Below are 12,706 nucleotides of genomic sequence, written 5' to 3'. Positions count from 1 at the left end.
GCATTTGCCTTCCCGAACACCAACTCAACATGCAAGTACTCCAAATTCCTTTCCATCTCAGATTTTTGGATTTTTTACTTATTTAGAAAATGGTCTGCACATTTAAGTCATTTGCCACTTTCTCGCCCATTCTCCTAATCTGTCCAAGTCCTTTTGCAGCCTCATACAAATCTACAGCACATTACAGGCCCTTCGGCCCACAATGTTGTGCCGACCATGTAGCCTACTCTAAAAACTGTCTAGAATTTCCCTACTGCATCACCCTCTATTTTTCTAAGCTTTGTGTATCTATCTAAGAAGCTCTTAAAAGACCCTATTGTATCAGCATCCACCACCGTCGTCGGCAGTGCATTCCACGCACCCAGCACACTCTTGTGTGAAAAATCTACCTCTGACATCCCCTCGGTACCTATTTCCAAGCACCTTAAAATTATGCCCCCTCGTGTTAGCCATTTCAACCCGGGGAAAAGCCTCCAGTTATCCACGTGATCAATGCCCCTCATCATCTTGTATACCTCTATCAAGTCACCTTTCATCCTCCGTCACTCCAAGGAGAAAAGGCCAAGTTCACTCAACCTATTCTCATAAGGTACTCCCTCCAATCCGGGCAACATACTTGTAAATCTCCTCTGCACTCTCTCTATAGTATCCACATCCCTCCTGTAGTGAGGGGACCAGAACTGAACACAGTACTCCAAGTGGGGTCTGACCAGATCTTATACCCACGGTTGATGAATGCCAACCCTGTATTCGGACTTCAAATTCAACCTTCCAAAGTGAATCATTTCACACTTTCCGCATTGATGTAGCAAATAAATAGGGAGATGGTTGAGAGGTCAGACATGGAGCAACACAAAATTCCAAGAGGTTTGTCGAAGACCTAGAAAGGGCAAGACCATCAGGAGAGCTGGAAACAAAAGTAAAAACCTGCAGTTGCTGGGAATCTGAGATAAAAACAATGATAAATGCTCTACAGGTCAGGCAGCTTCCCTGAAGAGATAAACTGTTGGAGCTTCATCTGCACAAGAGACTCTGCAGGTGTTGGAAATCCAGAGCAACGCACACAAAATGTTGGAGGAACTCAGCAGGTCAGGCAGCATCTGTTGAGAGGAATAAACAGTTGATGATTTGGGCCCAGACCCTTCATCAGGACTGGAAAGGGGGAAAAAGCCAGAATAAGGTGGGGGGGGAGAGGAAAGTGATTGAGATATATGATTATAAATGACCTGGATGGAGAAGTTAAGGGTGGTTTAGTAAGTTTGCTGATGACACAAAGGTTGGAGGTGTTATGGATAGTCTGGAGGGTTGTCAGAGGTTACAGTGGGGCATCAATAGGATGCAGAACTGGGCTGAGAAGTGGCAGATGGACTTCAATCAGATAAGTGTGAAGTGGTTCATTTTGATAGGTCCAATTTGAAGGCAGAGTGTAACACCAATGGTAAGACTCTTGGCGCGTAGAGGATCTGAGAGATCTGGGGTCCGTGTTGATAGGACACTCAAAGCTGCTGCGCGGGTTGACAGTCTTGTTAAGAAGGCAAATGATGCGTTGGCATTTCACTGTTTTTTTTCCATGTGCAAGTGACAAAGCTAACTTTAAACTGAACCCATGTACTTGTCCAAATGTCTATTTAAATGTTGGGTCCTTTGGGGGCTGAAGTGAGAAGCTGGGAGGTGATAGGTGGAAGAAGGAGGAATCTGATAGGAGAGGAGAGTGGACCATGAAAGAATGAAAAGGGGGGCAGGAGGAGCCAGGGGTAGATGATAGGCAGATGAGAAGAGAAGGGGTAAGAAGGGAGTGGGGAATGGCAGAAGGGGAAAGGGGAAAGGGGAAAAATGACTAGAATTTTGTAATAAATTCTGCAATAAGAGTTAATTCTCATGACACTTCTACCCCAGATATGTATGCAGTGCCATTAGTGTAACACTTTACGGTGCCAGTATTCAGTGTTCAGTTCCCACTGCTGTCTGTACGGAGTTTGTATGTTCTCCCCGTGACCGCGTGGGTTTCCTCTGGGAGCTCTGGTTTCCTCCCGCAGCCCAAAGTCGCTTAATTGGTCAAACGGGTGTAACTGGGTGGTGTGGGCTTGCTGGGCCGGGAAGGCCTGTTACTGTGCTGTAGCTCTAAATAAACAAACAAACACACTCAAAGAATCTTGAATATGTTTATACCAAACTTTCAGTAAGAAAATAAAGTTAATTATTCCAAAAGCTTGGAATTCCTTCCTGCTGTACAGTGTCCTGTTTAACTGCAGTGGTACAGAGTTTAGGAAGTTCAGATGCCATATTGGAACTTAGAACAACATTCTCCTGCATGGTGGGGTACAGGATTTGCCGGCGCCCCTGACCCTCAGAGTTTGCAAAGTGTGTACTCCTTAATATCCTCATGCGCAAAACCATCCTGATCTGCCAGCTCCGTGCGGTTGGTGCTGAGGGAATGTGCCGTGTTCTGGTCTCCCCCGGATCAGACGAGTCCTCTGGCAGCAGAGAAGTTGGTCCTCATCGCCTGGCTGGTTTGGGCATCAGGTAGACCTTGACCTGCTTGCTGAGATTAATGGTGCCCTCGATGACATTGGTTGCCTGCGGTAAAGAGTCCATGCTGTCGCCCCAGGCTGGTCTGGAGAGGGCGCTAGGGCTGGCTGCCTGGCTCTTACTGGAACTGTAAGCCAGCAACAAGCGGACTCCCACCTGGCAGGGCTCTGTGGGGCAGAGGGAGAGGGCCAAGTGTTAACGTACACACAGGAACAGGCATATACATACACGTACACACAGAGGGAGATGCCCAAACGACCTCTGGTTCTAGTCTCACGCAACTCCAGTGGAAAAAGCCTGCTTGCATTCACCCTATTTATACCCCTCGTAATTTTGTATACCTCTATCAAACCTCCCTTCGTTCTCCTATGCTTCAAGGAATAAATCCTAACTTTTTCAACCTTTCCTGATAACCACTATATGTAGGAGGAGAATTGGGCCATTTGGCTCATCTAATCTGGTTCCACCATTCCATCATGGTTGATTCATTATCCCTCTCAACCCCATTCTCCTGCCTCCTCCCTGTAACCTTTGACACCCTAATTAATCAAGAACATATCAACCTCCGCCTTAAATACACCCAGTCCCTTAGCCTCCATAGCTATCTGTGTCAATTGATTTCACAGATTCACCAATCTCTGGCTAAATAAATTCCTCATTTCTGTTCTAAATGGATGTCCCTCTATTCAGAGGCTGTGCCCTCTGGTCCTAGGCTCGCCCACTATGGGAAACATCCTCCTCACGTCCACTCTATATAGGCCTTTCAATATTTGGTAGGTTTTAATGAGACTCCTCCCCCGCCTCTTTCTTCTAAACCTCACCGAGTACAGGCCGAGAACCATTAACCCTTTAATTCCTGGGATCATTCTCATGAACCTCCTCTGCATCCTTTCTCAGATAAGGGGCCCAAAGCTGCTCACAATACCCCCAGTGCGGTCTGATCAATGCCTTACAAAGTCTCAGAATTACATCCTTTATTTTTTGTCTAGTCCTCTTGAAATGAATGCTAACATTGATTTTGCCTTCCTCACCAGCAACTCAACCTGCAAGTTAGCTTTAGGGAATCCTACATGAAGATTCCCAAGTCCCTTTGCACCTCTGATTTCTGAATTTGTTTCCCATTTAGAAAATAGTCCATACCTTTCTTCCTTCTACCAAAGTGCTTGATCATACATTTCTCTATACTGCTAAAGTGCATAACCGTACATGACCCTTCCATCTGCCACTTCTTCGCTCATTCCCCTAATCTGCCCAAGTCCTTCTGCAGGCTCTCTGCTTCAACACTACCTACCCCTCTACCTATCTTTGTATTGTCCACAAACTTGGCCCCATCACCCAGATCATGGACGTATAATGTTGAAACAAGCAGTGCCGATACTAACACCACTAATCTCCGCCAGCCAATCAGAAAAAGCTTCCTTTATTCCCACTCCTCCTGCCAGTCAGCCAATCTTCGATCCATGCGGGTATCTTTCCCGTAGTACCATGGGATCTTATCTTGTTTAGCAGCCTCATGTCAAAGGCCTGAAAATCCAAGTACTTAACATCCACTGTCTATCCTGCCTGTTATTTCCTCCAGCAATTTAGGTCATCAATTCCCACAACATCCTTGTAAATTTTCTCTGTATTTTTTCCAACCTTATTAATATCTTTCCTCAGGTACAGTAGCTGAACAGAACTGCACTCAATAACTCCAGATTTGACCTCACCTATGACTTATACAACATCAACATAACATCCCAACTCCTGTACTCTGATTTATGAAGGCCAACAAGCCAAAAGCTCTCCTCAGGACCTCTGAAGATAGCTTTTGGCACATTAGCCTCCATTCGTGACGCCACTTTCAGGGAATTATGGATCTATATCCCCAGATCCCCTAAGGCATTAAGGCAGAACAATTCCTGCTTTGTTTGGGACTCTGATGAAACTGTTAAGACCATAAGACCATAAGACAAAGGAGCAGAAGTTGGCCATTTGGCCCATCGAGTCTGCTCCGCCACTTTATCATGAGCTGATCCATTCTCCCATTTAGTCCCACTCCCCTGCCTTCTCACCATAACATTTGATGCCCTGGCTACTCAGATACCTATCAATCTCTGCCTTAAATACACCCAATGACTTGGCCTCCACTGCCACCCATGGCAACAAATTCCATAGATTCACCACCCTCTGACTAAAAAAATTTCTTCGCATTTCTGTTCTGAATGGGCGCCCTTCAATCCTTAAGTCATGCCCTCTCGTACTAGACTCCCCCATCATGGGAAACAACTTTGCCACATCCACTCTGTCCATACCTTTCAACATTCGAAATTTTTCTATGTCTCCCCTCATTCTTCTAAACTCCAAGGAATACAGTCCAAGAGCGGACAAATGTTCCTCATATGTTAACCCTCTCATTCCCGGAACCATTCTAGTGAATCTTCTCTGTACCCTCTCCAACGTCAGCACATCCCTTCTTAAATAAGGAGACCAAAACTGCCCACAGTACTCCAAGTGAGGTCTCACCAGCGCCTTATAGAGCCTCAACATCACATCCCTGCTCCTATACTCTATTCCTCTAGAAATGAATGCCAACATTGCATTCACCTTCTTCACCACCGACTCAACCTGGAGGTTAACCTTAAGGGTAACCTGCACGAGGACTCCCAAGTCCTCGTACAGAAACTGTTTAGTTTCTCACCTGTCCACGCCGTGTGGGAAAGATAGACCTGAGTAATCAACCTGTGTCTTCCAGGCCCCGGATTTCGAAAATCCGCTGGTTTGGGATGGATTATGTGGGCCTGGCCGTCAGGATAGGTGACCTGTAGGTGACACAACACAGGTAGCTCAGGCATGCAGCAACACAGGGACACACTGTGACACCTCCCATTGTCCATTTACACTTGTATTCAAATGGACGAAAATCCAGCAGATATAATAGAACAGATTAAAGAGATTCAACCGTCTGAATGGTGCAAAAAAACTAAAAAAGATCCGTAAGTGCCAGTCCTGTGGGCAAAAACACCTTGTTAATGAGAGAGATCAGAGGAGGATGGCCAGACTGGTTCAAGCTGACAGGAAGGTGACAGCAACACACGTTACAACAGTGGTGTGTAGAGCAGCATCTCTGTACACGCAACACGTCAAACCTTGAAGTGGTTGAGCTACAGCAACAGGAAACCACAAGTATACACGCAGTTGCCACTTTATTAGATATAGACGGTACAAAATAAATTGGCACATATGCAATTACAGCTACCTCTAACAGATGCCTCACTGATTGTGACTGAAAATCAAACAAAAAGCTACAGATGCTGGCAATCTGAAACAAAAAGACCCGAAACACTAACTCCAGACGCTGGCTGACCTGCTGAGTGCTTTCAGCGTCATTTACCTTAACAGATCGTGATGACCTACCTGCACTTTAATGGTGGACTGCGGATCCTGTACATGTTCCAACGTGGCGTCCACGTCTACGGCAAGCACCAGGCCGGATGTGAACCGTAGGGGGTTGTCTGACTCTCCAGTGGGCTCAATGATGGTTGCCGAGGCTTTGTGCAGCTACCAAAACAAAGAGGGTCAGTTTCGTAAGCACTTCGAACACCTTCCAGAATGCTACTCAACGTTCGTCTGATTTTAAGAGGAGACACTGGAATCCAGCACAATGCACAGAAGAGCTGCAGGAGCTCAGCAGATTGGGCAGTGCTGCACGTAGCGGACAGTGTAACACTTCACAGTGTCACTGATCACGATTCAATTCCTGCCGCAGTCTGTAAAGAGTTTGTACGTTCTCCCTGTGACTGCGTGGGCTTCCTCCACATCCTCTGGTTTCCTCCCACAGGCCAAAGATGTTAGAGTTAGGGCTAGTAAGTTGTGAGCATGTTACGTTGGCGCTGGAAGAACGGCAACACTTGCAGGCTGCCCCCAGCACATCTCAGACCGTGTTGGTCAGAGATGCAATCCACACATTTCACTGTATGGTTGTGTAATGTTTATGTGACAAATAAAGCTCATCATTAAACTTTTTTTAAAACCTTTATCTGTTGAGGGAAATGGATAGAAGCCAGATTCAAAAGGTGAGCGGAAAGCAGACAGTGTGATCTGGTGAGTGAGAAGAGGAAGGCAGGAGGGTGGGGGAGAAGAAAAGGGAGAAATTATCGTGGGGCCGAAGAACTTTGACATGTCCCCTTCAACCTTTACCAGTTTTTAATTGATGCATCACACCAGTTTGGTATGGCAACTACTCTGCACATGACTGCAGAGAGTTGTGGACATAGCTGAAGCTCCCCTCCAAGGAATCTGTCTACACTTTTCTCTGCCTTGACAAAACAGACAACATAATCAAAGACCCACCCACCGCAGACATTCCCTCTTCCCTCCTCTCCCACTGGGCAGAAGATACAAAAGCCTGAAAGCACGTACCACCAGGCTCAAACATAGCTTCTATCCCTCTGTCATCAGATTCTCAAAGGGACCTCTTATACAAGATGGATTCTTGACCTCACAATCTACCTCGTTATGATCTTGCATAAGATTGGGTATATTTAAAGCAAAAGTTGATAGGTTCTTGATTAGTAAGGATGTCAAGGGTTACGGAGTGAAGGCAGGAGAATGGGGTTGATAGGGATAATAAATAAGCCACGATGGAATGGCAGAGCAGACATACAAACCCTATGTCTTAATGATCTATGGTCTAATGAAGAACCTATCAACCTCTGCTTTAAATATACCCAATGACTTGGCCTCCACAGCCATCTGTGGCGATGAATTTCACAGATTCACTGCCCTCCAGCTAAAGAAATTCTTCCTCATCTCTGTTCTAAATAGATGTCCTCTATTCTTAGGCTGTGCTCTCAGGTCCTAGACTCACCCACATCCACTCTATTGAGGCCTTTCAGTATTCAATAAGTTTCAGTGAGAACTTCCCCCCATTCTTCTAAACTCCAGTGAGTACAGGTCCAGAGCCATCAAACACGCCTCATATGTTAACCCTTTCATTCGCAGGATCATTCTCGTGAACCTGCTCTGAACCCAAGTGACACGTTTCACTGTACGTGTCAATGTACGCATGACAAATAACAACTAACCTTGAATGTATTTTCACAGGACGGCAGCCCTGACTCTATAGCAGACTGTCAGAACTGCCTACGAATTTCCATCCATTTCCTTGTATAGAGTTAATGACAGCACCACTTTCTTTGAAACACCACAGAGTGAATCATGACATTCTCTGAGATTGAGAATTACTCAATCAGTAAGTGGAGGTTTGATTTCTGTACACAAGGTAATTCAGCTGTCAACTGGAGATTTCCAGCAATGGCCATCAGGTTAAAACTTAGTGATACAGTGCAATAACAGGCCCCTGTGGCCCAACGAGCCCACGCCATCCAATTACACTGCGTGACCAATTAACCTACTAACCCATACGTCTTTTAGCTTCTACGTTTCATTAAACAAGAGACCTACAGACTGTGTATCCCTCGGGAATCTGTCAATTCCAAATTTAGTTTCAGTTTCCCTAAATTCTGATTTTAGGCCAAAACTGAATGCATTTCTGGTCACCTACATACAAGAAAAGACATTAATAAGAATGAAAGAGTGCAGAGAACATGTACAAGTACGGTGAGGAGCTGAGGTATAGGGAAAGGTTGAACAGGCTAGATTTGATTCCTCGGAGATAGGAGAATGAGGGGAGATTTGATAGAGATATACAAAACTACGAAGGGTAAATGCGAGCAGGCTTTTTCCACTGAGGTTGGGTGAGATTGGAAACAGAGGTCATGGGTTAAAGGTGAAAGGTGAAATGTTTGAGGGGAATCCAAGGGGGAACCCCTTCACTCAGAGGGTGGTGAGAATGTGGAATGACCTGCCATCAGGAGTGGTGGATGTGAGGTAAGTTTTAACATTTAAAAGAAATTTGGATATGTACATGGATGGGAGAGGCAGGGAGGGCTATGGTCCAGGTATAGGTGAATGGGACTAGCCAGAATACTAATTTGGCATGGAGTAAACAGGCACTGTAGAGCTCTGTGACTCTACTTGGTTGAGAGGGTAATGGAATGCTGTGGTCTGGTTGTTGGTAGATGGGAGGCCAGGCTGGTGCAGACAAGAAGGGCTGAAGGGCCTGCTTCTGTACTGTAGTGACCTATGACTCTCTGACCAGGCTGGCATGGACTAGATGGGATGAAAGGCCTGTTTCTGCAGTGTAATGCTCTCTGACTCTCTGACCAGGCTGGCACAGACCAGAAGAGCCTGTTTCTGTGCTGCAGTGCTCTATGACCAGTCTGGCATAGACTAGACAGGCCGAAGGGCCAGTTCCTGTACCGCACTACTCTGTGGCTCTATGACTAGGCTCACACGTCTGTGCTGAAGTGCTCTACGACCTGACCAGGCCAACATGGACTAGATGGGCCGAAGGGCCTGCTTCAGCTGCTCTATGAGAATGAACAGTACCTGCTCCGGTAGCTTCAGCAGGATGAAGTTGCTGTGCCGAAGAGTGGTCTGCAGAATCTTCACCACCTCCATGGGCTTGCAGGCCATCAGCCTGGGCAGAACGTCCAGCAGCTTCTCCACAAAGCTCTCCTGTAGGTGCTGCAGCTCTGCCGCAAAGTACCTGGGAGAGGGATTACAGGTGAGGTTAACAGAGAAACTCAGCGCGGCAAGGGGAAAGTCTTCAACTCTAACACACCTGCCTGGGGCAGCAGGGTAGCACAGTGCTTTACTGGGCCAGAAGCCACTGGATGGGGTTCAATTCCCACTGCTGTCAGTAAGTAACTTGTACGCTCTCCCCAGAACTCAAAAGTTGTAGAACTTGTAGGGGCAAAAATTAGGGTGGACGGTTGGAATCTTTTCACCCCAGGGCAGAGATGTCAGAACTTCACCTTGGACGGACTCAAGCCTGGCTGCTAGTAACCCCATCCTGTAAAAACCCAGACTTTCAGAAACACCAGAAGCTCCAGCCCTGGGAGAGGAAGGATACACGAAGAAGGTGGGCTATACCTGGAGACAACATGAAAGACTGGCCCAGGCGAGCTACTGTCACTGGCCTACGCCCCGGTAGGGCTGAAGGGCTTAACTAAGCAAGCAAGCAAGCAGAGATGTCATAGTCTGTACTGTAGAGCAAGAGGGGGAAAATTTAGAGATATGCAGAGATTTTTCACAGAGAGTGGTAGGTGTAAGGGACATGCTGCCAGGAGCAAGGGTAGAAGCTAGGACAGTTCAGTAGTATAGTGGTTAGCTTCTTGCTATACATCACTAGTGATAGGAAGATTGGGATCCAATTCTGCCACTGTCTGTAAGCAGTTAGTATATTCTCTTTGTGATCGCAATGGGTTTTGTCTGGGTGCTTCGGTTTTCTCCCACATTCTGAAGGTGTGCAATGTAGGGTTAGTCACTGAAGCCACGCTGCTGCCTTGCCACCTGTCTCACCACCAAACAAGGGAAACAGGGCTACAGAATCTTAAATTATCAATGTCCAACAGGGTCTTCTGGTCGCAAGAAAAACGGTCAAGACAGGTCACACACAGTTACACTACACTCTGCTTTCGCGCACCAACTCCCATGTCTTCGAGTAGCTGCAGGTCAGCTCCTCTGAACCCTTTCTGACCCGACTGCCGGATTCCCCTTCTCTGGCCTGACCACCAGCTTCTCCCTCTCCAACCCGATCACCGGCTTATCCTTCTCCGGCCCAACCACTGGCTTATCGTTCTCCGACCTGACCACCAGCTTCTCCCTCTCCAACCTGACCACCAGCTTATCCTTCTCCAACCCGACCACGGGCTTATCCTTCTCCGGCCTGACCACCAGCTTCTCCCTCTCCAACCCGGCCACCGGCTTATCCTTCTCCGGCCCAACCACGGGCTTATCCTTCTCCGACCTGACCACCAGCTTCTCCCTCTCCAACCCGGCCACCGGCTTATCCTTCTCCGGCCCGATCACTGGCTTATCCTTCTCCGACCTGACTGCCAGCTTATCCTTCTCTGACCCGATCGCTAGGTTCCCTTTCTCTGACCCGACCGCCAGGTAACCCTTCTCTGACCCGACCGCTGGCTTCTCCCTCTCCGACCTGAGAGTCAACTTCTCCTTCTCTGGCCCGACCACTGGCTCCTTTGACACCTCAGTCAAACAATGAGCAGATCACTGATGTGGTAGACCTACTGTACCCGTAGTTTTCCTGCAACCTATTCCCTGGATTTGGATCTGCCTTATGGCAGTAGAGGAGGCCATAGGCAGACATATCAGAAAGGGAACAGGAAATCCAGCCTTCTGCAGCAGACACAGCGAAGGTCCTTGACAAAGCGATTCCCCCATCTACATTCGATATCGGGGAGATGGATTGGAATTGATTTCAAGTACAAGGTACACTGAAAAGCTTGTTATTTATTGAGTTACAGCACCAAATAGGCCCTTCTGGCCAATTGAGCTGTGTTGTCCAGTAATCCCCTGATCTAACCCTGGTCTAATCATAGGACAATTTATAATGACCAATTAACCTACTAACCAGTACGTCTTTGGACTGTTGGAAGAAACTAGTGCACCCAGAGAAAACCAATGTGGTCACAGGGAGAATGTACAAACTTCTTACAGAGAGTGCTGGTCGCTGGTGCTGTAAAGCCTTGTGCTAACCACTACAGTACAACGCTGCCCACTTGTCTGGCATACTGTTCATACAGATCATTGCACAGTATACTGAGTTCAAACATTAACAATGCAGAATAAAGTGTGCAGGCAGACAATAAAGTGCAAGATCTTAACGAGGTAGATCATGAGATCAAGAGCAAAGCTTATCACACTTGAGGTCTGTTCAAGAGTCTCACAGCAGTGAGACTGAAGCTCTTCTTGAGCCTGGTGGTACATGCTTTTAGGCTTTTGATTCTTCTGCCTAATGGGAGGGGTTGAAGAAGAAACGACCAGGTGGGTGGGGTCTTTGTTTATACTGGCTGCTTTATTGAGGCAGAGGGTGGAAGTGATTATTTAGAGGTAAAGCACGGAACAGGTCCTTCCTGCCCAACAAGTCGCACTGCCCAGCAACTCACCCATCTAACCCTAGCCTAATCAGAGGACAATTTACAATCACCAATTAACTACTAACTGGTACGTCTTTGGACTGTGGGAGGAAGCCAGAACACCTGCAACATGCAGTCCCGGAGAGGACATACAAACTCCTTGCAGACAGCATTGGAATGAACGCTGTACTCCCCAAGCTCTAATATTGTTGCATTAAATGCTGCTTTACCGTGGTGCCCCTCAGAGCTGCTGGGGAAGTTTGAACTTACAGCTTGAGATGTATAGTTACACATCTACAAAACAATGTCGTGAGGGTAGTCATTTAAAACTGAGCTGCTGAGGACTGGGTCTAATCTGTAGGCTTTTAAAGCACGGTGGGCCAGTGACTACCTCTGGTGAATCATTTTACCAGCAGGCACAAAGCTCAAACTTCCCCAGCAATCCTCACTGAGATCAGCCATATCTTCACAGTCCTGGAATGTACCTCACTACCCGATGTCGGCTGTAGAGGCACAAAGGACTGCAGGCTGTGGAATCTGGGAGCAGCACTCGATCGGCTGGAGAAACTCAGCAGGTTTCGACCAGAAATGATGACAAGTCCTTTCCTGCTCAGTGGATGCAGCTCAACCTGCTGAGTTCTTCCAGTAGGGATTTTGGTGGTTAGGAACTTCTTCTGTGGAGATCTCTGCCTTAGAGGGTTGTAGAGGTTAAAGGATACAAAAAGAGGAAGTAGATATATTTTTGAAAGATTATGGAGGACCAGAACAGTGAGGGAAATGAGGGGCAGCAGAAATGTAGGGGAAGGTGAGGGGGGAGGAGGAGGGTGGGGGTGAGAGGGTAGAGGGGAGGGCGAGAGAAGGGGGAGAAGGGGGAGAGGGGTGAGATAGGTGGGGAGAGATCATGGCTATTGATGTAAAGTGGAACATCCGATACAGGGATACAAGAAAGGACATGATTCCCAGCCTGTAAGGACACCCACAGTGAAGTCTTTGACTTCCAGCTCTGTGCCAGATGAGCACTCTCCACTCGTAGGTTAAAGCTGTTTTATTTACAGAGCCACCCCGCAAGGAAGAATTTCACACAAGTGATGCCAAGGCATGCTGGAACACTGTTTGACATCATAGTACATACCTGCCTCACACATTCATATGAGATTTGGAACAGATCTCCAGACTTGTCTCCAACGCCCACA

The 12,706-nt window shown here is 47.2% G+C and overlaps 1 protein-coding gene across 2 annotated transcripts in view; it reads right to left on the bottom strand.

Annotated features, from left to right (window-relative positions):
- Positions 1-2,148: 2,148 nt before the first annotated feature.
- The window catches only part of ints4 (integrator complex subunit 4), a 100,753-nt gene continuing 90,195 nt past the window's right edge, over positions 2,149-12,706 (bottom strand). For both annotated transcript variants that reach the window (XM_072262554.1, XM_072262555.1), the window contains 4 exons: positions 8,962-9,121; positions 5,926-6,069; positions 5,210-5,330; positions 2,149-2,696 (listed from right to left, as the gene is read on the bottom strand). In XM_072262554.1, the coding sequence (XP_072118655.1) occupies positions 2,497-2,696; positions 5,210-5,330; positions 5,926-6,069; positions 8,962-9,121 (625 nt within the window). In that variant the 3' untranslated portion in view covers positions 2,149-2,496. The remainder of the gene's footprint in view (positions 2,697-5,209; positions 5,331-5,925; positions 6,070-8,961; positions 9,122-12,706) is intronic.

The sequence above is a fragment of the Mobula birostris genome, chromosome 7 (assembly GCF_030028105.1).
Source record: "Mobula birostris isolate sMobBir1 chromosome 7, sMobBir1.hap1, whole genome shotgun sequence".
Classification (NCBI taxonomy): Eukaryota; Metazoa; Chordata; class Chondrichthyes; order Myliobatiformes; family Myliobatidae; genus Mobula; species Mobula birostris.
The sequence above is the reverse complement of the archived record's forward strand: the minus strand, read 5'-3'. Positions and strand labels throughout refer to the sequence as shown.